This window comes from Panthera pardus, unplaced genomic scaffold (assembly GCF_024362965.1).
Source record: "Panthera pardus isolate Hobbes unplaced genomic scaffold, ASM2436296v1 HiC_scaffold_1, whole genome shotgun sequence".
Lineage (NCBI taxonomy): Eukaryota > Metazoa > Chordata > Mammalia > Carnivora > Felidae > Panthera > Panthera pardus.
In genome coordinates, this window is record NW_026526654.1 from 80195958 (window position 1) to 80220247 (window position 24290).

The 24290-nt window shown below is 41.3% G+C and overlaps 1 protein-coding gene across 3 annotated transcripts in view; it reads right to left on the minus strand.

The window, feature by feature from the left end:
* RXFP2 (relaxin family peptide receptor 2) overlaps nucleotides 1-24290 on the minus strand; it is a 61398-nt gene that overhangs the window by 14238 nt on the left and 22870 nt on the right. For 2 of the 3 annotated variants that reach the window (XM_019447834.2, XM_053900524.1), the window contains 10 exons: nucleotides 23530-23635; nucleotides 22615-22686; nucleotides 14800-14871; nucleotides 14148-14219; nucleotides 12509-12580; nucleotides 11397-11468; nucleotides 6179-6250; nucleotides 2791-2862; nucleotides 2608-2679; nucleotides 625-696 (listed from right to left, as the gene is read on the minus strand). In XM_019447834.2, coding sequence (XP_019303379.2) covers nucleotides 625-696; nucleotides 2608-2679; nucleotides 2791-2862; nucleotides 6179-6250; nucleotides 11397-11468; nucleotides 12509-12580; nucleotides 14148-14219; nucleotides 14800-14871; nucleotides 22615-22686; nucleotides 23530-23635 — 754 coding nt within the window. The remainder of the gene's footprint in view (nucleotides 1-624; nucleotides 697-2607; nucleotides 2680-2790; nucleotides 2863-6178; nucleotides 6251-11396; nucleotides 11469-12508; nucleotides 12581-14147; nucleotides 14220-14799; nucleotides 14872-22614; nucleotides 22687-23529; nucleotides 23636-24290) is intronic. The other variant, XM_019447838.2, reaches the window with a different exon arrangement.

Sequence of the window (24290 nt, forward strand, 5' to 3'; positions counted from 1 at the left end):
CTTGTAATCTTACATCGAATCCTCCCTACTGTTGTGGATAACAAGGGTTAATTTTTGAAATCATGAACACAGAGATTATACAGCTGGGAAAGAAATGATCATGTCATAAACACATATATTAACACAACTTACACAGTGCACTTTAGCCAAATATATTAAAGTGACTTATCAAAAACTACTATAAAGATTAATTACCTCCATTTTGTAGTGCACTTAGTAACAGTAACAACACCTGGAATTTATATAGCACCTTTCTTCCTAAGGGCTCAAATCTTAGAGCAGCCGACTGCTCATTCATGTGAGGTGAATTAATGTTTCCAGGTCTCCTGAGTACCATTTAGCCAGTGGCTTCATCTTGTGTAATGTGTGGCATTCTGGTACCCTGATCTCTTATTGGACCTCAATTGGATAAACAGCGTGTTTCCAGGGAGAAGTGTCTCATGTCGGCACATCATAATATTGAACTCTATTTGACAGGGACCAAAGGTGACAAAATTAAAAAGTTCTCAATAAAAAGACTTTTCGTGCATACAAACACATTGCAGTGATACATTAGACAGTTTACACTAGAACATTGGCAAGATTTCACCATGCTTACTTCTCCACTCTTTCATACATACATACATGTGAGAAAGATTCGTCATGGGTTGAAACATCCGCGTATTTATATTTGGAATCTCTATCCTTTCCAGGTCTCTGGAAAACATGCACAATAGGTTTCATGTGTTTAGGGCTTAACTTTTTAATCATCGCATTTTGTCCTATCCTAAATGCCATGCTTCAAAGTCTTGTTACCAGTTCAAACCAGGATGGAAATGTTAGAGTAAACTCTCTTAGAAGATTGCTATTTCTATTTATGCCTTCGGTAAGTTGGAGCTGATTTTGTCACTTGAAGTGCAGAATTAATTCTAATAAGACATTTTCATGCATTTCTTTGATTTAAAAATGGCAGTGGTGATTAGTGTGATCGTGAAATTGGCTGCACGGTTTGGTTTCATGGACCACGACATGTGAGTTGTGGAGGGTTTGACAGGAGCTGGTAGTTCCAATCTGAGAACATCACTGAAGTGACTTTTGTGGGGGCCTGGATTCAAATGCAGTTGTTTCTTCCAGGCCTATGGGTCTTTCGGGCGGAAAACCAGGGAAGCGGTAAGCAGGGCTCCAACTCTGAACAAGCGTTCCTAAGATAGTAGCGGGAAGTATAATGCCTTTCCTTCCCAGACCCCATGAGATGTCCTCAGAGGGCTGCAGTGGGAACTCCTATACTCCTCACTTATCCAGAAGCTTCTTCAAATACGGATTCTTTGAAGACTCTTTAGGGTGGCATGAATTAAGGGAAACTGCCATGTTCTCAGGAAACAGATGGAGAGAGGAAAATCTAAAAAGACAGAAGCCTCTTACTTTTCATGGTTATTTTTGAAAGCTGTCTGATTCTCACTCAGTTTCTTTTTGCTTGATCTGAGGAGGGATTTCTCGACATGGTTCTGAGGTTTCCTTGGCCGTTGACTCCTTCATAGCACTGCCTTTTCTTTGGCAGTCAGAAATGAAACCTAGCGGAACATTTATACTCCAGAATCATCACAGGGCCCGTGCTGCAGGAAACTCGAGTCCTTCTTACAGGGTTTGTTTCCCTCTTCTTTCTTTTCTCTCTGGCTTTCTCCTGGACTTACCGCAGTTTTAACTCTACATGGATTATTTGATCATTTGGTTCATAGCCGATAGTTTCCAAAAGGGCAGAGGTCATTACATCTTGGATGCCTAAGACAGCGCTACAGGTAAGTTGATGGCTGGCAAATGTTTGTGGAATCAATATGTCAATGAATCTTCAAACAAAATGAGGAAAGTCTTTTTTTCATCGGTGGATGCTTACTAATGAGAGAGAGCATGTTGAAAGAGAACCTAAATCTGGCATTAATTGCCAAAAGAAAATTATTTAGCAAGAAGAAAAAGTGATATTAAGAATGAGGCTTTAGAATTAAATGTGCAAAGGCTTTAGGCTGAGATCAGGTAATGCATATGTTCTCTGTGTAAAAACAAATTTGAACCAACAATGGCTATTCATAGAAAAGGGATGAGGAAGTTCAAAGGAGAACTGGCAGAGTTCTTGACACTAATATGTTTGAAATTTTAAAATACGAAGCAACATTAAGTGTCTGAATGTTCGTGTTGCTAGGATATTTTTTTCTTTACTGATAGAAGTAGAAAAAGCATGCACTGTAGACCAATGTCAAATAGACTGTCGTAGCAAATGGGAAAGGGAAAAGCAGGCAAGTCTTATATAATTTGCTTTTTAGCAACAGTTCAGTAACCAACCTACTGAAAATGTAATTCTTCGGGAAAATTGTAGGATGAGATTTTTCCATACGAACCCAGTACATGTAGCTTCAGACACAGAAATGGTCTTTGCAACAGATTAAACGGTAAAAGAGGTGGCTTTGTTGTCATTTCAGCACATACTTGATGGTAACAATGATATTCACAATTGTCTGATGGCATGGGCTCAGATTAAGAGCTCTCTGCATAAAGTACCCATTTAAAAATAAACGTGGTTCTAAGTAAAATATATCCACTCAAATGATAATCAATATACCGTTATATTTCACTTACAGAGACTGAAGTTGTTTAAGACTTTCAAACTGGTTCTTGTGGAGATACAAAAGAGGATTGGACGACAGATTCCTTTTGTACCATTAGAAAGAGGAAGGAAAGAAGCATCAGGATGTTATTATTTTGGAAGCTCAAGATGTTGCCATTTAAATCTGATGATGGTGGGTGGGAAGAAGAACTTACAGTTTCTGTAGAAGCTTCAGGTCTTTAAAAAGGTGGGCTGGTAGTTCCATTATCATATTGCTAGACAGGTCCCTGTTGATGACAGCGAAAACCCAAAGCAATTACATTGGAAATAAATGACATGGGTATTACTCTTCACAATTATCACCATCCCATTTGACGTAACAGAAAATAGGATCCAATTTAACCATCCTGATAACTTGTTACAAAACAGGGCTGTGTGAGTCAGCCAAATGGATATGTTTTCCATCATTTCAGACGTGTGACATTTTGCTCATCCAGTTCCTGTCTGGAATTTCCTCTCAGTCCCTCTCCAACACATTCCCAACCTGGCTTCAATATCTACTTTGATTAATTTCCTCTGTTTCAGGTACTCTTTGTACACTTCGATCATTCGTTTTTGTGATTCCTCCTGGGTTCAAGTATGTGATATCTTATTTATCCAACTCTATCAGAAGCTTTCTGAGGCCAAGACCTTTGCCTTTACTTACTTTGCATTCCAACTAAGACGGTATTGGCCACATATTATCTCCCCAGATAGTCTTGAATGGATAAGTTCATGCATTTTAAATCTATTTTGTTATAGTACTATTTTTTAAGGAAATTAAAATTTTAGAACAAAGTATCACAGTACCGTCCAATCCATGAAGAATCATGGCAAAGTGTTTCTAGAGAATGTAGAAAAGGATTGTCTAGGATCAGAAGGAATCAGGAATCTTTAAGAGTCCAAAATATGCTTCTGAACCAGGGAAGGTATTGAGAAGTGAAACAGACATTCAATTGCTTAAGAGTCAAACAAAAGATTTTATCTATTTTTGATGCTTTGGAGCTGTTGATGGATGGATAGGTGGGAGCTACAAATAACTAAGACTTAGATATCTTTCTAAAGAAGCTTACAATTAGAATAAGCAACTAGATTATAAAACAAGGACGGAATGAAGCAGGTGCTATTACAGACCTACTGACAAAAGAAAACAGAGGAACGAGTTGGAAATTAGGAACTGTGTAAACAAAGCTTTATGATTTTCATAGGCGGAATAGAAGAACAGCTTTTCAGGTGAGGGTTAACCAGGCTCAGAGAAACAGAAACTTGGAATTCGATGACGTCTTCTCTAGTTGGTAAATAGCCCAGCGTGGGTGGAGGATGGAAAGTATGGGGAGATGTGGAAGAAGTGAGCCTGGAAATAAGCACGGAGTCAAAATGGAAGGGCCCTGAACAGATTCCAAGGTGGTACTTCCCAGAGCATAGCCCAGGCATCAGAACCAAGGAAGATGCTTATAAATCCTGGGAGCCCACTCAAAGAACTATCTTGGTGCCCACTCCAGCACGACTATCACTTCATAATCTCTGAGTGGGGGCAGCTTGGTGACATGCATTTAAAGCCAGTATCCCTTGTGATTCTTCTGAACATTAACATTGAGAGCTAGCAACAAGGAGTGAGAATATGGAGAAGGACAGGGGCAAACTGTGCTCTGCATTATGGGAAGACAGTTCTGTCAGAAGCATGGAAAGTCAAGGAGCAAAAGGATGGAGACCAGGCAGGAGGCTTTGACCCTGGACCGGGTGAAAGAAGACGAGGGCTTAAGGGGGCACAGCCAGGGCTCACTGTCCGATGGGACATGAAGCGTCACGAGGGTCGGAAAGAAAGGAAGAGGCTTTGAGCCTGGCTGCCGGGAAGGATGCTGATACCACCAAGATGGCAAGTTCAGGGGAAGAAGCTGACAGGGGGGTAAGAGTCATCTATACATTAATTGTAACAGATGCTTTTGAGGAGTTGTCATGATACCCAAGTGTAGACATCCCGCCAGCTGGAAACTTCTGATCTGAGGAGCTGTAAGCGAGCAGAGAGCCCCAGGGTTGTAGCGCAGAAGGACAGCCACAGGCACGCATGGGTCAGCGAGAGCGTGACCACACAGCGAGACGATGATGTCTTGTACAGCTAGAAAACATCCTGCTAAGGGTCACGTTGAAAAACAAAGTACAGTCTCGTAGGGGAAAGGGCTTTAGTGGCCTCCCCTAAGTCTGTTTGATTCCTCTCCAGGCAGCGTTTGTGGTCATAATGGCTCAGGAAAATTATCTAACGCTATTGTAAACTGAGGAGTTAAAAATACCTCGTTCAAGTTAATTCTATAAACTTCTGAATTTCTTTCCACTTACTGGGGACTAGTGGATTGGAATGAATTACTGGTGGTCTTTCACAAAGCAAGCTAATGGCTCTTTTGGGGGGCCGGGGTGTGTGGAGCTCTGCCAAAGTGTAGGATAAAAGGAGGGTTTGAATAGTTTTCAAAATACGAACTCCGTACCACCATCTCCTTAAGTTTGTACCTAAAACGTCCCTCCTGTTCGTCCTGGGCTGTTCACCTGCCCCACCCTGTAACCCAAATCCCTAGCAAACCCCTAAAGCCTCATGAGGAAGAATGACTGAGCAATTCTAAGGGAGCTGCCTTTCACTTTGTGCCATAGAATGACAATATTTGTAGTTCTAATCCGTGTCTTTCACATACTAGGCACTTAGTAAATATATGCGCATTTGGTTTGTGATACTTATACATGAGATTGAATTATCTTAATTATTCATGCATTCGTTTTCAAGTGACTCTTACGGAGTTATTTTCCCCAGTCCTTTCTGTATTTCAAAGCAAGGTATAAAGAAGGGGGGAGAGATTGATTAAGAAATTCATTTCCATTTTTTAGGCTTCAGATCAGGAGGAGGAGTTCTGTATCCTAATCGCCACTAATTATAATGTAGCAGACTGAGTTTTAACTTCCAATGACACACAATTATGTGGGTAGCAGTGAATTAATCGCAAGGCAGATGCTTTTAAAAGTTTTAGCTCTACAAAACATATATTTGAACAGAAAAAGCTCCATGATCTCTCTGCACATTTTTCAATAAGCCTGATCATTCTAGACATTAGTATTTGTTTCATCTGCTCTAGAAGTCATAATTTCTCAAGGGATAATAAGCATCTTTGTTCCTTTGTTCAGTCATGATTAATATCATTGCAGTCATTCATTCAGCAAGCATTTACTGAGAGTTAACTATACGCCAGTCATTAGAGATAACGATCCTTCAGTTTAAGGAGTTACAAAAAGCCCATTTGCTCCAACACACACACACACACACACACACACACACACACACACATGAAATCACCCAAAGAAAATAGGCAGAGAAATTAGCGTAGGCTAAATCCGTATTAAGCCCACTGTTTAATTTTAATTTGCTTTTGGCTTTAGGATAATGTTGGTTTTCTTAATTGATTTGGAATATCCGGGAGTCTGCAGGATTTGATTGCCACTAGTGAAAAAGAAGCCTCACTAGTCATTTAAATTTATAATCTTGGAAGAAGCAATCCTATTTTCCTAGTAGACAATGCTACTTACAGTTCTCCTAAATTTTTTAATGAAGAAAATGTCTTCTCTGGAACAAAATCAATTTGATTTCTAGGCAGAAACCTGTAAGACATGGTGAGAGTCAGCACTGTTGGTTTGTGTCTGCGGTAAGAATCAGTCCTCATTGGGAGATGCCAGTGATCCGCGTGTGATTTCTCAAGGCCTCCTGTGAAGTGTCAAAGTGAGGCGTGATCTGGTGTGGAGCACAAGGCAGGAGTTTCTCACCGAGGATATCTACGTGTTCTCTCCAGGAAACGCTAGCCATAGGTAAGCTGAGGGGCTGAGTGTGGTCTCTAAGGCTGCATTTGGTTTCCATTCTGATGGCTTCAGAAAGTGTTTACTTCCCGACACACACGTAATGTCAGATTTCGACCCCGTTAATACTTAGAGCGGGGTTTGCCTTGTGTAAGGCATATTCCTTAGGAGAAGGCCAGAGAGAACAGAGTTTGAACCCATGGGGCCACAGATGGATTTTAAATGCGGTGGTGGTGAGGGCACTGGTTTTACATTTCCTTTGTCTAGAAATGGAATTCTTTAAGACCTACGGTAAAAAGAGGGGGTTGGCAGCTACCTGCCCTACAGAGGAGAGCTCGTGAGTATGACAGTGATTCAAAAGCTACACGGGGCTGTAAAATAGAAAGTGTCAAGGTAATTTGTTGAGTTTACCAGTGTTTTCTCTCATTATCCACGAGAAAAAGAGTCAACTATTTGCATCTTCTGAGTGGGATAGCCCCTCTTTTCTCATTCAATATGCTGGTCTGTAATCTGACTGATAAATATGTAGCCTGGCAATAACCTCGTCTCTTAGTTTGGTGAAAAAAAAAACAAAACAGTGGTTAGACTACTACAAATGAATATACTCCAATTTTTCTTTTCCAACCACCTGTGCAACCACCAGACATTACTAACTGCTTACTACACGTGGAAAACTATTGGTTAAAACGAAAGCAAAATTCTTGTGTTTTTTTCACCAGTGCAAACGTGGCGTAACCAACCCATGTGCACCGCCCCGCCCAATGAAAAAAAACACAATCAGCAATCCAAATCACCAATCAGAATCTTTGGCAGATCAGAATACACTAGATATTCTTCCCTAAAGAGTAAAATTATCATTTTTTTTTTCTTTAGAGAGAGCGACAGACATCAAGGGATAAGTGCCCGGGGCAGTAAGCACTCATTATTGTAGAGCTAAGCTTTTTCTCACACATGATCTCATTTCCTTGGTTATCACGGGGTTAGACACCAGCTCGGCTCAGCTGAGAGGATGCAGTGAAATAACAATTGCCCTCAGCAAGAAGGGGAACAGCTGGAGACCTAGCTTCTGGGCAGCTCAACTGAAGGCTAGGCCCACCGTCAAAATCCATCAACCCATGGGTGCGTTTTCTAGGACTGTAGTTCCAGACCGAGGCTGTAAATAAAAGACTATTTTAAAATTCCTTGTCAGTGTTTTCTTTTGACTTCCAAATCTATCGGGTTTCCCCTTGTTCGCTAATTTCCATTGTATACTTACAGCACTGTGAGTGAATTGCATGACAGAAAGGTGGAATTCGTAAGACATTTTATTCCATTGCCTTCCAAATCCCTAAAATGCACGGGGGAAAGATATTTTTAATGTTTTTGCACGAATCACATGTCTGGAGGCGCTTCTCGTGGCCATAACAGTTCTGAACTTCATTTACAGAAAATTTTTTTAACGGTTATTCATTTTTGAGAGACGGAGAGCGACAGAGCGTGAGTGGAGGAGGGGCAGAGAGAGAGAGGAAGACACAGCATCCGAAGCAGGCTCCAGGCTTTGAGCTATCAGCACGGAGCCCGACGTGGGGCCCGAACCCATGAACTATGAGATCGTGACCTGAGCTGACGTCAGACACTTAACCGACTGAGCCACTCAGGCGTCCCTGAACTTTATTCTTTACTTCATTTCAGTGTTTATGCTCTCTTCCCAATTATTACAAGGTTAATATAATATTATGCTTCTTTTCCCCTTCCAATTAATGTTAGAGCTTAATAAAATTGAGGGAAAGGGCAGCTCAACATTTAGTGAGTGTTTCTCTCTGTGCCAGATACCATGCTATTAATTATAATATTGCCACCATAATAGCGGCAACTACATTTACTAGACTTTTATGGTGTCAGATATTGTTCTGAGTGCATAGTCGCGCTCTTGCTAAATTGGTATTATCCCTCCCCCCAACATATAAGGAAAGTGAGGCTGTTGGGAATTCACTTAATTTCTGGCCACGCAGCTGGTAAGCAGTAGAATTGAACTTCTCACTCAGATGTCTCTCTATCTAAAGTCTGGACACTAAACCATGCGTCATAGATCCTTCCACTCTCACTTTCCCCTGGCCGCAGGTAGATACTTTTGTCTCTATTTTGGATTAAGGAGAAACTCGGGCACGATCATCTTCCAGATACTAAATCCCAGAGTCAGGCATAGGTATCCCTCTGCCTGATGACAGCAACCCGCTCTTTCTGCTCTGCCTCTGAGACCCCGATGCTGAGTGTTAGCGCTGCTCCAAGGTGGCTGGGACAGCCCTCAGCGTCACCTGGGAAGTGCTGAGAAATGCAGACTCTTGGACTCCGTCCCGTTGCTACTCTAGGGTTGAGGCCTTTTCATCTGAGTATGGTTAACATACAGTGTTATATTAGTTTCAGGTGTGCAACATTTCAGGTGCTTCAGGGCTCCCATACAACACCTGGTGCTCATCACAAAGCCCCCCCCCCCCCCCCCCTTGGTCCTCTTGGCCTATTTAACCCCTCCCCCCACCCGCCTTTCTGGTAACCATCAGTTTGGTCCCTGTAGGTAAGAGTCTGTTTCTTGTCCCTCTCTCTTGTTTTTTTTTTTCTTTGCTCATTTGTTTTGTGTCTTAAATCCCACATACGAGTGAGATCATATGGTATGTGTCTTTCTCTAACTGACTTATTTCACTCAGCATCATACCCTCTAGCTCCATCCACGTCGTGGCAAAAAAAGGAAAAAAAAAAAAAAAGGACTGAGGTCCTAACAAGGCCTCGTGTTGTTTGAGGAGCGTGGGAGCTGTGACATTTTGCCGGCGATCCTTTGTGACAGCGGCATCCTACGTGATCAGGGACCCTCCCAGGAGCGCTCTGACATTACGGCTTCCAGCGGTGCAGAGGAATGAGGGAGAGGAGACTTTCCTGCCAAGTCTCCTAACCTCTTTTTATAGTCCGCTTCTTACAATCTTCCCCATATAGGACAATAGCTGTTTTGCCGCCTGTGAACATTTCTCACGTTAACACTAAAATCGCCAGTCGTGTGTCATTTCCTTTTAAATCCTGTTTTATACCCATCCAGATGGCCTGGTAGGAACTTGGTATTTTTTTTCCCTCTGAAAATACTGTGGCTAAAATAGTAAACACTGTACTCTCTTAAAAGCCCAAATATTGCTCGGTGGAATGGGAACAAGGGTTTTTCACACTTCACAAGTATAGCAGCAAGGACTTGCGAGCGATCGCCCTGCTGATGGCAAGTGAGGGAGCGGGAGCCTGGCCAGGGTATGGGTTTTCCTTCCTGTAAGGGTTTTTTGGGGTCTGACCTCTCAGTGCTGTCCTCTTGGTTTCAAGGCCCTTTCTCATGTGTGATGGGACAATCTTACTAATGATATTTTCACTGGGTGTCTATTTTTCCCCTCGTGTTTGAGGGAGCCTCAAATCACGACTGTACCAGAACCTAGGGCTCTGATGCTGGTTCCTGCTCTCCTCCTGGTTGCTGATGCCCATTGGAGGAGAGGCAGGCTCGGGCCCTGATCTTTTCCTGCTACCTTCACTCTTTCCTGTTTGCTTCCATGGTGCAGCTATGCTCTTGTCTTTTCTAAGTTTTTTTTTCCCCCACCTATTCTTAACAAGTATGATTCTCATGTTTTTCAGATCATTATTTCCACTTCAGGAGTAGCACACTTACATGAGACCTCTATGGCCTTAGAAGTCTTCGATAACAGGTATGTAAATAAATAAAAGTCCGTATAAACATAAGGACCCCTAAGAGTTGTAGAAAGTAATTGTGAGGCTAGCTCAGAAAGGACCAGAGGCTGAGGTGCTATAATTTTATCATCCTAGGAGTATCGAGTCTCCTGGTTTGACAGTGAGAAGAGTTCTGCGGGACAGTACAACCAGCATTTTACAGGGCAAGAAATCACTGTGGGTGCCAAAACTGCCTGTCTCAGGAGACCTTGAAGATGAAGGTGACAGGGAGGGGCGAGTAGTGGTGGAGAAGCCATGAATTAACTTAAGTAGACGTTTTAAACAAGTATTGGTTGAAAGCTAACAAGGAGTGGACATGGTTTAGCACTTTGGCTTAACAAAGGTTTGTTGAGCAGTTATTATGTGCTGGTTGGTGTACAAACGCTGGGGTACAAATCACAAGGTGGGTCTCTGCCCTCACAGAATTTACAGAAGGGGGGGGGGACAGGCAAGATGGTGACAGTAGAACCGAGATAGGTGTGTAGGGAATGGGTGCCGTGGTGGAAGCCTGTCCATGGTACAAAGGAGTCACAGAGGCAGTCACTGTAAGTGGCTGGTGTGAGAGCTTCCTAGAGTGGATGTTTAAGCTGACTTTTGGAGTTAACCGAAATTTTGGAGTTAACCGAAAGAATAAAGGAGAAAGACTTTTCTAATTGAAGGAAAAATATGTGCTCAGGGAACTGATTATAGCAGTTTGGTGCATCTGGAAGGAAGGCACATAGGAGGAGCCGGGTAGTAGTCTAGATGGAGGAAGGGATACCAATGGGGGGTCTCGGGTGCTCAAGGGGCAAGTCTGAAGTTAACTTGCACACCCATGGGAATTCTCAAAAGATTTTTCTTTTTAAATTAATTTAATTTATTTTTTTAACGTTTATTCTTGAGAGCGAGAGCGAGCGAGAGAGAGAGAGAACAAACATGAACGGGGGAAGGGCAGAGAGAGAGGGAGACACAGAATCCGAAGCAGGCTCCAGGCTCTGAGCCGTCAGCCCAGAGCCCGACATGAGGCTCGAACCCACAAACCATGAGATCATGACCTGAGCCAACGCCGGACGCTTAATCACCTGAGCCACCCAGGCACCCCTCAAAAGATTTTTAAACCAGGAAATAACATAATCAGATTTCAGTTTGGGAAAGATGGGCTTTTTTATGGGCTTTTTATGTAATCATGAATTAACTTCAGGGCTGGTTTCCTTAAGAACAAATTAGCTCCTAAATGCATACTCACATCCAGTTGAGTTGAGGCATTTGGGCACACATCTGTCTGGGAAGGGCCTCTAAGTAGTTATTAACCATAGACCTTTGCACAAAGAAGATGTCAGTTAGAAACAAAAGGGTATGCCCCTTTGAGAACAACACTTTCACTGTTTCCACAATTTGGAAACTTGCATGCTAAAATCAGTATAGCAGGATAAAAAATAAAAACATAACTACTTCTTCAAAACGGTCTCTAGATATATGTAGAGCACAGATAAGAAAGCACATGTCAAAGAGGCTGAGCGCAAAAGTATGATATATAACCTGGGAATAAATATTATGCGCTTTAATTTTACGAGATCAAACAAAAGTATGTATTGAGTAATAATTCTGAAGTTCATGGTAATTTTCCTTGTAAACTTCAAACTTGTAATCATTTCCACATCCTACATCCAAAGTTTTTTCTTAAGGGAAACACAAATCATTTACAGTGTTAAGGGGCCACACTGGAAACTGCATTAAATCTAAGAAGCGATCGCAGGGGGCACTGGGGGAAAGAAAACAACCCATCAGCATGTTAAGTTGCACGATTAATTTACGATATTGTGGTCCCTTTTGACAAATGGAAAAATAATGATGCCATGCGATGAACTATAAAGGAACATAATAATCCCCTGCTGATAAATCATTTCAGTGTATTAATAAACAGTGAGAATGTAATTATGAGAACAGCTCTGTCAGTGGGACAAAGGTTTTGGAATGTTTAGAGACTCTTGCTGGGCAAAGGCACATTTCCCTCTGTTAAAAATGTAGTCGGAGCTGAACTCCCAGGAGATTCTGGTAGATTTAAATGTAGTTAGGAGATAAAAATGAATATAGCTTTGGTCCACCACTGCAAGTAAAACATGCCTTAAGATTAAAGGAAAGTAAAGGAGATCAAAAATTAATCAACCAGTAGGTTTCAAATATACCACGAGCCAAGGCTAGGAAGTCACAACAGTAACTGTGGCTGGAGGTACAGGAAAGGTTTTGACTAATAAAAATGTTAACGGGCTTGAGGTTTTTAAAGCTCATTTTGCAAGCTAGTGTTAGATGTCACTGCAATTTATAGACAGATGTATTGAAGGGTAGATGAACACTTACAGGAAAAACAAGGACTTTAGTCCAGTAAACAACCGCTGGGAAATTCTGGTTATTGGATTGTCATCTAGAATTCTGAAAAAAAAAATATCAAAAATATTTCCACCATTAGAGACATCTGTGAAATGAAACCAGGAAACAGTATAAAGCCCGTGACAATCCTGCCTCCCAACACTTGCTCTCCTCTTTCCTGCCCGTCCACACTTGGCTCCCCGTCCTCTTCCCTAAGAGTCCTTCCTAGCTCTTTCCTCCAAATTTCCACCACCCCCTGTCCCAGCCCTTATGAGGGGTTCGTCCTGATTGTTTTCTCTGACTGCATCCGCCTCCCATTGGACTTAAAGGCCAGAGACAGACCCTTCACCTCTGGATACTTGAATCCAGCATAAGCTGAATTATTAATTGGCTGAATACAGGCTCCACAAATGCTTTGACCTACTGATTGACTGAATGAAGAGTGGATGAAAAAAAATTCATAGGAAATCACAAATGGTTCTTTGGTCTCGTGGTGTTTAAATGATGCATTTATAAGGTCTGTACCAACCAGCTCATTAGGAGCTTTGAGGATGAGAGCGTGAAAATACTCATATATTCAAATAACCATTTCTAACCATATACGGTATTTTCCTAGAAAGAAATAGACTAAGGGGGAAATATGCCTTCTTTTCTCCTGTTGCCTTTGAAGCCAGGTACCATTTCCTCTTACTCTCAGTGGTTCCTGAGAGTAGGATTTGGAGAAGGAAGTGACATTAGACACCTGCGATATGCCAAGTGCTCTGCATGTGGCAGTTTATATCTATCTGCCTTGTGATTTAATCCTCACGCCATCACTCTTAAAAAGGAGCTGTGCTTCTAGTTTACAGATGAGAAATAAAGCAGCCCGGGAAGATTAAGAAAGTTGCCTGGAACATTAACAGAGGCCCACAGCATACACAGGATCTGGATAAAGTTGAAGTTCTGGCTTTTTCCACCAGACCAATCTGACCTACAGAAATGTCAGACTGAAACATCGAGCCTTCTAATGGGCCAATGTTCATTTTCCTGGTGAAAATACAAATATCTGATGTGAGACTCCTCAGAAGCGAGCTGGTGGCTCAGCCAGGAAAGTGATGAAACACCACCAGCTACCATATCTTCAGACTTTTCTATGAATGCTCTGGAACTCTAAAAGGTCCCTAACTTGCTTACTTTCTAGGTCAGTGGGTTTCAACAGAGGTCCGTTGAAATGAATGTCTGGAGACATCTTTGGTTGTCACACCTCTGGGAACCAGTACCACTGGCATCTAGTGAGATAGAGACCGCAGATAATGCTAAACATCCCCAAATACGAGAGAACACCCCCTTCATCAAAGAATTCTCTAGATGAAATGCCAATAGAGCTGAGGTTGAGAAATGCTGGAATAGATCAACACTGGATGGACACATGGCTCAGAAAGCTACCTGGAAAAAGCACGGCACAGGTTCCTTTGCACACAACTACCATTTGGCATGCCGTTATCTGAATTGCTTGGGTAATGTGCTCCAGATGATGTGACAATCAGAAAAATGAGTGTAATAAACAAGATACATAAATAGATGGAGACTATAAGCATATATAGTCTATCTGATCTATCCGATCTTCTGAAGGAAAAGCTAGGATACTTACAGCCAAGTTAGCTGATGTAAGTCTTTGAATACTCCGGGTCTGAGAGTTGTAATACAGTTGTGGCTGAGATACCTATAAATAGCATGAGCGAGTCAATTAGGCAAACTCAATACTTCATTTTAGTCACATATAATCAGAATATGAGCCGCTGATGATGATTATGGAGTAGGGACATCTGTTTCTGAAAGCACTCAGCTGGATAAGAAGATACAGATAACCACGAGCCTGGTGTGTATGACACTGGGGACAGGACCAGCAAACTGGCCACAAATAACGTGTTGGGATATTATATTCTGTTAAGAGTATAAGAGTAGGTGATTTTTGCTTCTGTCACTTTTGGTCACATCCTTAGTAGATTAGTATTTTAAGAAAAGAGAAAGGTAAGTTAGCAAGGGTTAGAAAAAAAATGCTAAACTATTGTGGAAATGACCCAAACTTCAGAAGACAAGGTTAAGGAGAGCCTTTGTTTCTGCCTTCTGGTAAAACTAGGAATCTTTTAATAATTCCGATAGGTTAATAAGTCATCTAAGTACTTTCTGGTAACCTATTTCTCCCATTTTGCTATAGCCAAGTCAAGCCTTTAAAAGGTGCCATTTCTACTCTTTTAATCTTTACTTAAAATTGTACTCATAGTTGTAAAGAAGTTACTCACAATATTTGCAGATTATGTAATCCAAAAAATGCTCTCCGTGATATGTGCGTAATACAATTATGCTGAAGAAATCTGGTGGGAATGAGACAGAAGAGCCATGTGATTAGGGTGTAGGTACTTTAACGAGTTGTAGCACATGGTCTCCACTTGGTTCATCTAAAGACAATTTGCGAAACTGGTTTATGAAGTCCCAAGTCCTATTCTTATGTTGGGTGCTGGTGGTGTCGCCCATGAGATGGCTGTGAAACTAACCAACGCTTGTCTCCCACGGGCAACCATGCAGTGAGATTTGGGCGTCTCTGGTCTGCCCCGCTGAGCTCCCGGGTGACGAGTTTGAGGAGGGACGTGGGCTTGTGTTGCAGTTTTCTTATTCTGACTTGCAGAAGATGCTCGCCATGTGAGATGGGCCCAGGCCCGTGTCTCACTGCTGAGCTTTTTATTCTTTCAGCACAGAGTTCCACCTTTAATTCCCCATTTCTCTTCATTCTATTCCCATGAAAAAAGGAGAGGGCAAGTCTCATTTGTTTCTATTGCGAGATGCTGAGCGGGAAGCACAAAGGGAGTTAGTGAGGTACTCAAGGTCACAGCTGGCATCCACAGTGGAACTGAGGCTAGTATCTCAACTTCAGCTCACAGGGTCACGATTTACTTACCCCCTGAAGCAATTTACCAATATAGTATTGATTCAATAATAGCACTGTTGGGAGTATCTAAGTAAAATAATTTCCATTCCCTGTGCTTATGATACAGTGGGAGTTTAGCCTTGAATTCGTATTTTCTCAAGGTATTTAGGAGCAGGAAATATCCACACTAATAATAGTGACTAATGACTACATAGTGTTTTGAATGGCTTCCCTAGCTCTTATTTTGATCTGGTTCAGTTCCTAAAATCGCACACAACACTTCCTTAATTGTTAGGAGACTTCACTGCAAAACCATTAGTAGAACACGTGCTCCTTTGGCAGCTGGCTGTACTTTGAATTTTGTTATACTGTAACTATTCTCTAGCAAAGCTTCCCAGCCTTTGAATTATGAAGCCATGATAGGAGTGCCAGGATATTGAAGCCCTCAGCCCTCAAGGTAGCGAGGTAAAGCCGATTATCAGCTCCCAGTTATCAGCAAACCCATCCATCCCAAGTTCAAACCCAAGTGTTGAACGGATATTGTCATTTTCTCTGTGTTCCACCAAGTGGCAGAGGTTGGTACTACAGCACACGCATTACATCCATAAGATACAAAGAGCGTCAATTTCAATCTCACCAAGTAAACTTGAAACCCGTTGAGACCTCGTGTCATTCCACCCCTTCTCTCCCCCCGCCCCGCCCCACGTCTATGAGGAGACGCTTCCCATTACAGCATACATTGTCATTTGGTTTTAAAGTTCCGCTATGAATAGAATGAATCCGTACGGATCAATATCTGTTTTGGCATTTCAAAGCCCTTGGAGTGATGTAATGAAAATGAACGTAATGAATTATGTTACAATAGTAAGTGAAATAGAAAAATAATACAATGCTATAATATACGTACGTTGAAGTTCCTCTTAAACATAAAATTTACTACCTAACTAGTGTTAGTTATATTTTATTCCAGATAATGAATGCAAGGGGCACCTGGGTGGCTCAGTAGGTTGAGTGTCTGACTCTTGACTTCAGCTCATGACTTCAGGTCATGATCTCACCATCCGGGAGATGGAGCCTTGTGTGGGGCTCTGGGCTGACAGGGCGGGGCCGCTTGGGATTCTCTCTCCCTCGCTTTCTGCCCCTCCCCCACTCGTGTGCGCCTGCGCACGTGCATGTGCTTTCTCTCTCTCTCTCTTTCTCTCTCTCTCCCAAAATAAATACATAAACTTTAAAAAATATAATGAATTCAAAATTGCCATGCACATTTTACCTACATGTTGTCAATCTTGAAGAGATGGGCGTAGTCATAAGTTGTGCATTTGGTTCCGTGCTTTCCACTTGCATGACTCACTGGACGTGTGCAGCCTATCTGCCTTCCCTGACATGCATTGAGACCCCAACACTTTATTTACTTATTTTTTTAACGTTTATTTATTTTTGAGACAGAGAGAGACAGAGCGTGAACGGGGGAGGGGCAGAGAGAGGGAGACACAGAATCTGAAACAGGCTCCAGGCTCTGAGCCATCAGCACAGAGCCCAACGCGGGGCTCGAACTCACGGACCGCGAGATCACGACCTGAGCCGAAGTCCGACGCTCAACCGACGGAGCCACGCGGGTGCCCCAAGACCCCAACACTTTAAATAAGGAAGAGCCTCTAGTCACCTGCTGGGCTTCAGCTTGCTGGCACCTCCCAGAGAACTGGAGCTCCAAGTCCCCTGTCTCAGACTTAGGCTACTGAATTTTAACTTGATCCTGTAGCGTCCCCTTGCTTCTTTGTAGAATAGTAGCTTGGTGACTACGAGGGGAAATTGGGAACGGTAACAGTTTGGCAAGTGGTGTCCTCTTTTTATTCAGAGCCGAGATGTGAGCCCATTTAATATACTTTCCACTGAATGGCTTTTCTAAGAATAACTTACTGGTTCATGAATTCCTGCTGTTTCAGCTGTCAGGACTTTTCAAGCAGAAACGCCAGGAATTTATGTACCTGAAACTAAAGCAAATAAATGCTTTAATGACATGCATGTTTATAGGCTATTTTTTAATGCAACATTTTGTATTCATGAGCCAGGCAGACTCCTTGAATTATATTTTGTTGCCAATGATTGTTTTGAACTAGAACCATGTTTAAGAAGAAATTCCTAATTTATGTAAGGTTTATGTCACAATGAGGAGGAAGGCTGCTGCTGGTTTCCATGGTAGTGGTGATAGAGTAATATAGTCACTGTTAAAGTCTATTTTATTTCTTTGAAAGGTCATCTTAAATCTCTTCCCTCCCCCCCACCCCCCACATTAGAAAGGCTTGATATTTTGAAAAGATTATTAAAATGAATAATCTGACCAATAGTAAAAACATTCAGGTAAGTTCAACAACATTTATTTGGCAATTAAAATTTCATTTTGATTTATGAACTTACTCTTCTGGTTGCCTAAATGACCTCAACCCACTGACTATTTAGAACATTCTAGACCACAGACTCACTCAACATTAGAGTCAATGATCTCTTAGGATATATTCCAATTTGTATAGTAAGATGTGCTTGATGTGGGTTCTGGGCAAAATCACAAAACAAGCTATTTAGGAAACCGCCTGTGAATACCTCAAGAAGAAAATGAACAGGGCACTTCATGAGAAACAAGTCACGTCAGACTAACTTTATTTTCTTTTTTGAAAAACTGATCAGTCCAACACCAACGGTGGCTGACACTGCTTATATGTCTAGCATGCATTGATCAAGTGGCTTTCTGATGCGTTTGTGGCCAAAATAAAGAATAATACACATTGTTTGAAGGACAGTGATGAAGGGCTCTGGAAAGAGTATTTGGCACTGTCCTCTTCAATATTTTACTCCACGATTTGAGTAAAGATGGTTCATCCAATTTTCAGGTGACAGAATGCGGACCTCTCAGCAGTCATATTCATATTTATATGAATATTCAGCACAGTCATAGTGAATATGTTGAATTTTCCAAAAAGTTCATTACAGTCTGACAAGAAAAGCTGAATCTAACAGGTTGAAACTGAACAGGGTTACATTTATGGACCTACAACTAGGTCTCAAATGCCAAGTGCACAGATGCAGGATGGAGACGCCATCACTTTGCAGAAACACCTATGGCACGGGATGGGGAATTTTAGAAGCATGACCGCTAAGAGTTATGGGTATGAAATAGCCACCAAGATATCAAATATAAGCTTGGAACATATAGAGTTTAGAAAAGAAGTCTTGCTAGCTTTCGTCTGTCCGTCCCTGCCCATGTCACAGTGACAATATTACATTTATTCTAGATACTACGTGGAAGGCAAGTGTAGGTGAACATATACAGATTAATGTGACCAGGATGATGATCAGATCTGAAACCACATCCTTTGGGGGAGAAGTCTGCTGGAAGAGACTCGTGGAATATGCAGGGTGATAAGAGCCAGCTTTAACTATTACAGTTAAGTAGAGGACTGATTGGGTGTGTTTTGAACAGTTTCATGGCGTAAGTCTAAGAAAGATGGGGAGCTTTAAAGACACCCTTGGCAACAGTAGATTTACATGACAGGACAAAATTTATTGGTGTATTCTTTGAAGTTTCTTCTGCTCAGCGCACCCTCATGACCTTCCTGGCTTATTTTACTCCATGGCTCTCATCAGTATCTAACAAACTATGTGTTTTCTATTTTATTGCCTATCCTCCTCCACTGCACCTTTAACTCCATGAAGAGAGGGCTTTTCACATGTGTTGTTCACTGCTGTATCCTCAGTACTTGGAGCCTGGCAGGTATCGACAAATGTTTGTTGAAAGAATGAATGAATATGCGGTTTTGTCAGCTTTTACCCTCCTGCGGGATGTTTCCAAGGATCCTGGGAGTTGTTCATTTCTTCCTTCCCCAGACACCTTTTCCTGGGGATGGTTGTGGTTTTGCCACATCGGCTATTTGGGATGTTGTAATGCAGAATAGGGAAGGAGAAGGTAAGAGTGGAAGGACAGGAGAGAGAAGGGCATGACTGAGGCTGGGGGTTGGAGAAGGAGTGGCAGGGGCGACTGAGGAGTGGAGAAAAGGGGGTGGGGGTAGGAGGTTTAAGGATGGATGGCTGAGCTCATGAGCTGCTTTATCATACTTAAGTAATGGTTGTAAAGACCCTGTGTTATGTTCAAATCAAAGCTTGGTTAATGGACGTTTTCATCAACAGGAACAATATTCTGAGACTGGACCAAGCAGTTAAGCTTCCAAAAGATCACATTCAGAGGTTTGGCTTTGAGGCCAAGATCTAATACTTGTCAGCTGACTGCCTTTGAACAAATAATCCCTCTTCTCTAGAATAGGTATCCTCATTCCTGAAAGAACCTTGTAATGCCCACCCCCACTTCGCAGATTATGGGGCTCAAAGTCCGAGTGAGAATTCCAAATGTTGGGATTCTTTGTGAACTTTAAAAGGTGATATATAAATATAAGGAACTGTGCTGTACTCTGCCTAGGATAAACACTTAGTGAGTGTTTCCTGATGAGGGTCCCCTAATCTTTTTTTCTGAGCCTCTGGGAGAATCAGCTTGCCTCGTTGATTCAAATAGCATCAAATAGCACCTTGCATCAGGAGAGCTTCAGCTGGGTGATGATGTGGCATCTAAGTTTTCTCAAAGTAGAAGTAAACATTTACTTGGAGAACTTTCCAGCTGACCTGGCAATTAAGGTCAATCCCTATTTTATTTCACTAGGAGAAATTGGGGCCTGGATTATCAAAATTAGTGATTCCATATCCTTCCCCTACGTGGGCTAGCCGATACTATCAGAGATAAGTATTGACATAAATCAGTGGTCTACAAAAGGACTTGGTAGGAGAAGTTGAAATGTACCCCTCCTTTGCTTGATCCTCTGGTGATCTCTCTGCCTTCCCAGAAGTCAGTTTGTCCCAAATTAGAGGGCACATGTAGAAAAGGGAGTTCTGCGTGGGGCAGGACAGTATGTGTTGGTAGAACATTCAGTCTGATGCTAGAACAACATCCATCTCTGGTTCCTGGCTATTGTAAAATAAACACTGCACTGAGCATCAGAATATATGGGCTTTCACTCTGGCTCTTCTGCTTACTAGTCGTAGATCTTAGTTAAATCATTTAACCATTGCAGACTTTAATTACCTTGTGAACAATAAGAGCACTTAATTAGAAATTCATAAAACTTCTATGACTCTAGATAACAGAACTGAAACAGGTACTCTACAACATGAATCTTTTTCCTTCCTTTCTGTTAGTGCCATTTTTCCCCCCTCCGTTGAGCATTATTCAGGCCGTGCAAGAACTGTATTGACTCACAGGATGAACATGTGGTGATTCCAAGAATTTCCAGTAAGAGTAACAGCAGTATAGTTAGGGTTTCCTCTCTAGATTCATCTGGAAACCCAGAGTCAGTGCATAGCTACTCCCCTGCGGCAATGTGAACATGACAACACGCCCCACAATGGAGCAGGAGGTCGTGACTGCGGATGGCGTTGACAGAGGCTGTGATCAAACCCAGGCATGATTATCTCTGTTCACATAAGATTCTACCTCACTAATGGACTTCCTTCAGCGACTTCTTTTCTTGTGCGAGAAAATCTGTACCTAAGCTCATGCACAGCATTGAATTTTGATGGCATTTTACGCCAAATCTGTCTGTCCGGTATCAGCAGAGGATCAGATTATTTTTATTCTTTTTAACATATTTTACATTTCTAGATATTAACATACTTCGCATTTCTAGAAACTTTCTATGCTGACTGTGAAGGATAAAACGGTATAATTGTGCTGCTAAGGAGCCTTACAACATTACCTTGTTAATTTTTAAATCTGGTCTAATGACCATCTTGGCAATTGTAGAAACTTGATCTCTTCGTTATCCCAGAATGACTGGGCTCGGAGGGGCTGCCATAGAGTAACAACTGACAAGAGGTTGAATATTCTCAATGTCTTTATTTAAATGGGAGGTGTCCAATTCCACCAAAAGGAACATTCTAATACCCTATCCGAGGTAACTGTCCAAATACTTTGATATGAGTAATTTGGAAAGTTAATGCAGTCATCATAAGGTTGTTTGGTGAGCAGGGAATCAAAATAAAGGGAATTTCTATCAAAAGATAGTTCATGCAAGTAATGAGACTCGTCTAGGGATTACATCGCCCAGATCCTGGTTTTCTTTCTTGGAAGGTGCTGGAAGCATCTTGATACTTTGTTTCTCTCTGACTACCATTTCTTCACTGTGGACTGTGCCCTATTTATTAACATTTTCTTTCCTCAGATATGCTACTATCGCTGATTTCACTAAGATTGCAGCTTTTGTTTCTATTATCCCGGGAGACAGTCTGTATCCTACCATTATGTGTTTTAAATGATCTGATCTTTCTTGGGGCACCTGGGTGGCTTGGTCGGTGGAGCGTCCGACTTCGGCTCAGGTCATGATCTCACAGTTCGTGGGTTCAAGCCCCACATCAGGCTCTGTGCTGATGGCTTAGAGCCTGGAGTCTGCTTCAAATTCTATGTCTCCCTCTCTCTCTGCTCCTCCCCCGCTCATGCTCTGTCTCTCTCTCCTTCAAAAGTAAATAAAAACATTGAAAAAAATTTAAAAAAAAGATCTGATCTTTCTTATCTATACTAACATTCCCCTTTAACATTTATTTATTTTTGAGACAGAGAGAGACACAGCATGAACGGGGGAGGGGCAGAGAGAGAGGGAGACACAGAATCGGAAGCAGGCTCCAGGCTCTGAACCATCAGCCCAGAGCCCGACGCGGGGCTCCAACTCACGGACCGCGAGATCCTTACCTGAGCTGAAGTCGGATGCTTAACCGACTGAGCCACCCAGGCGCCCCTAACATTCCCCTTTAAAGTTAAGAAGTATATCTAGTGCCTCTGAATCTACTGTGTCATTTTCCAAATGATCTTGGAAAACAGCATGGAATGGAACTATGTGTTTTCTTATTGAGATGCCTGATCTCAACTTCAATTTAATTCTCTAAAAATAATTTAAATAAAATTAATTCAGCTACTTTCAATTATGAAATGGAAAGATAATATACTAGTTTTCAAAGCTTTATTTCCTAATCTTAATTACATTTGAAAAATAAGTTTAATGATAAAGATTATTAAGTTTATGTTCCATTTTACTTAAAGATAAAAGGCATCTTAAAACATCACAAGGATTTCTTCATAAAAACACTATGAATAGCTACTTACATCTGTTTAAGTGCTGTGTATTTGATGAAAACTTTATCTGGAAGACTGTGAATTTTGTTTTCTTTAAGAGACCTAAAATAACAGGTAAAGCAGACTTCATTATGGGTTTTATGACCAAGAAAACTTTTCCCTAGAAAGTGCATGACTGAAAACAGGATATTTATGGATACTCCTTGCTACTTCCCGCACATTTGAAAATGACGCTAGTAACTGAAAACTTTCTCGTGTGAGAATGAGAAGTGCATAAGGCAAAATTAAAGCAGTTTGCAAGTATCTGACAAGTTTGGCCATTTAGTATCATAGATTAGAATGTCTATGAAGATTTAACATCTTTACTCTCTGGGTAATTTAATAAAATACAACAAACAAACAAACAAAAGAAAACCAAAAATTCCTAACCAACTCACACATGCTCAAATCATAATATGACTGCAAATTCTGGAGGCTCTCAAAACATTTTTACAAAGTACAGGCAAACTTACAGTGACGACATAGCCAGCTTCATGGATTTTTTATATCTTTGTTATATCTTTGCAGTCTTGGACAATTGCCACCATTTACAATGAGGTAGAATAAGCTAGTGCTCTCCTTTTTTATTTTCATTTTTAGTTGTATGGTACTCGCATTTTAGTGAAAACAATGAATCGGAAAGTAACTGAAAATCAGCACTGCAGACCAGAGACATTTGTGAGCTCCACGATAACCAGGATAATCTAACACACAGCATTTAAAAACTTGCCTTCCCTGGAGAAGAAACATGTGGGATTCTCTGATTTCTGGTAGTTTTAAGGGGAACTTCTATGATTTTGCTAATATATAAGTAACACAAAACACAACAAGGGGAGTTTAGATTGGACTACATGGTTTTCATATGGTTTCAGGGGCAAATATCATCAAGACATGAATTCTACTCACAGTAATGTCGCATTGCTGGAAATCACTGGCACAGACTTTAAGCCCATATTTACACATTCCAATTCGGTTCCTTTGCAGTCACAGGGTTGTGGATACTGGTTTAGAGCTAGGGGGCAAAAGAGTAGTATTTCACTGGGAAAAAAAATACTTTTCTTTAATTATGACCTCATCTCTAATAACTGACAGTGTTCTCTCTTCATTGAATGTATAACATTTACCTCTTTAGTAGCCTAATTTGGGTCCATACTAAAAGCAAAGAATTGTCTCCTAGTCCATCATAGACTAATGTGGCATTTCATTTTGGTTCTAGCTTCCAGTGGTCATTTCAGAGGCACTTAATAAGTGATTAGAAAGAAACCACAGAAAGATTTAAGTAGCACAAAAGTGTGTAGTGAAGCAAGATTAAGTTCTCCTCAACGAAAAACATTAATACAACAGAGTAAATCTGCAATGGGTATAATTGAGTCGATTTAATTTAATTGAATGGCACAAAGAGGTTGCTCAGTAAATCCTTGTTGGTTAAAATTCAATTCAATTTTTTCCCCCTTCAAACTTCTCCTAGGGCTGTGAGAAGAGACAGATGCAGTAGCCTCCACTGTGCCTTATTGAAATAAGCCAAGTTGGATACAGTCTTATTTGGGTTCTTTGTTTTTCGTTACTATAAAGTTATAGTGGAAGACAAAAATGGTAGAGAAGCTATAAAGCTGAGAAAACCAAAGATCCATCTATCTGAGACATTCAGAATAAAAAAAAATTCAGGA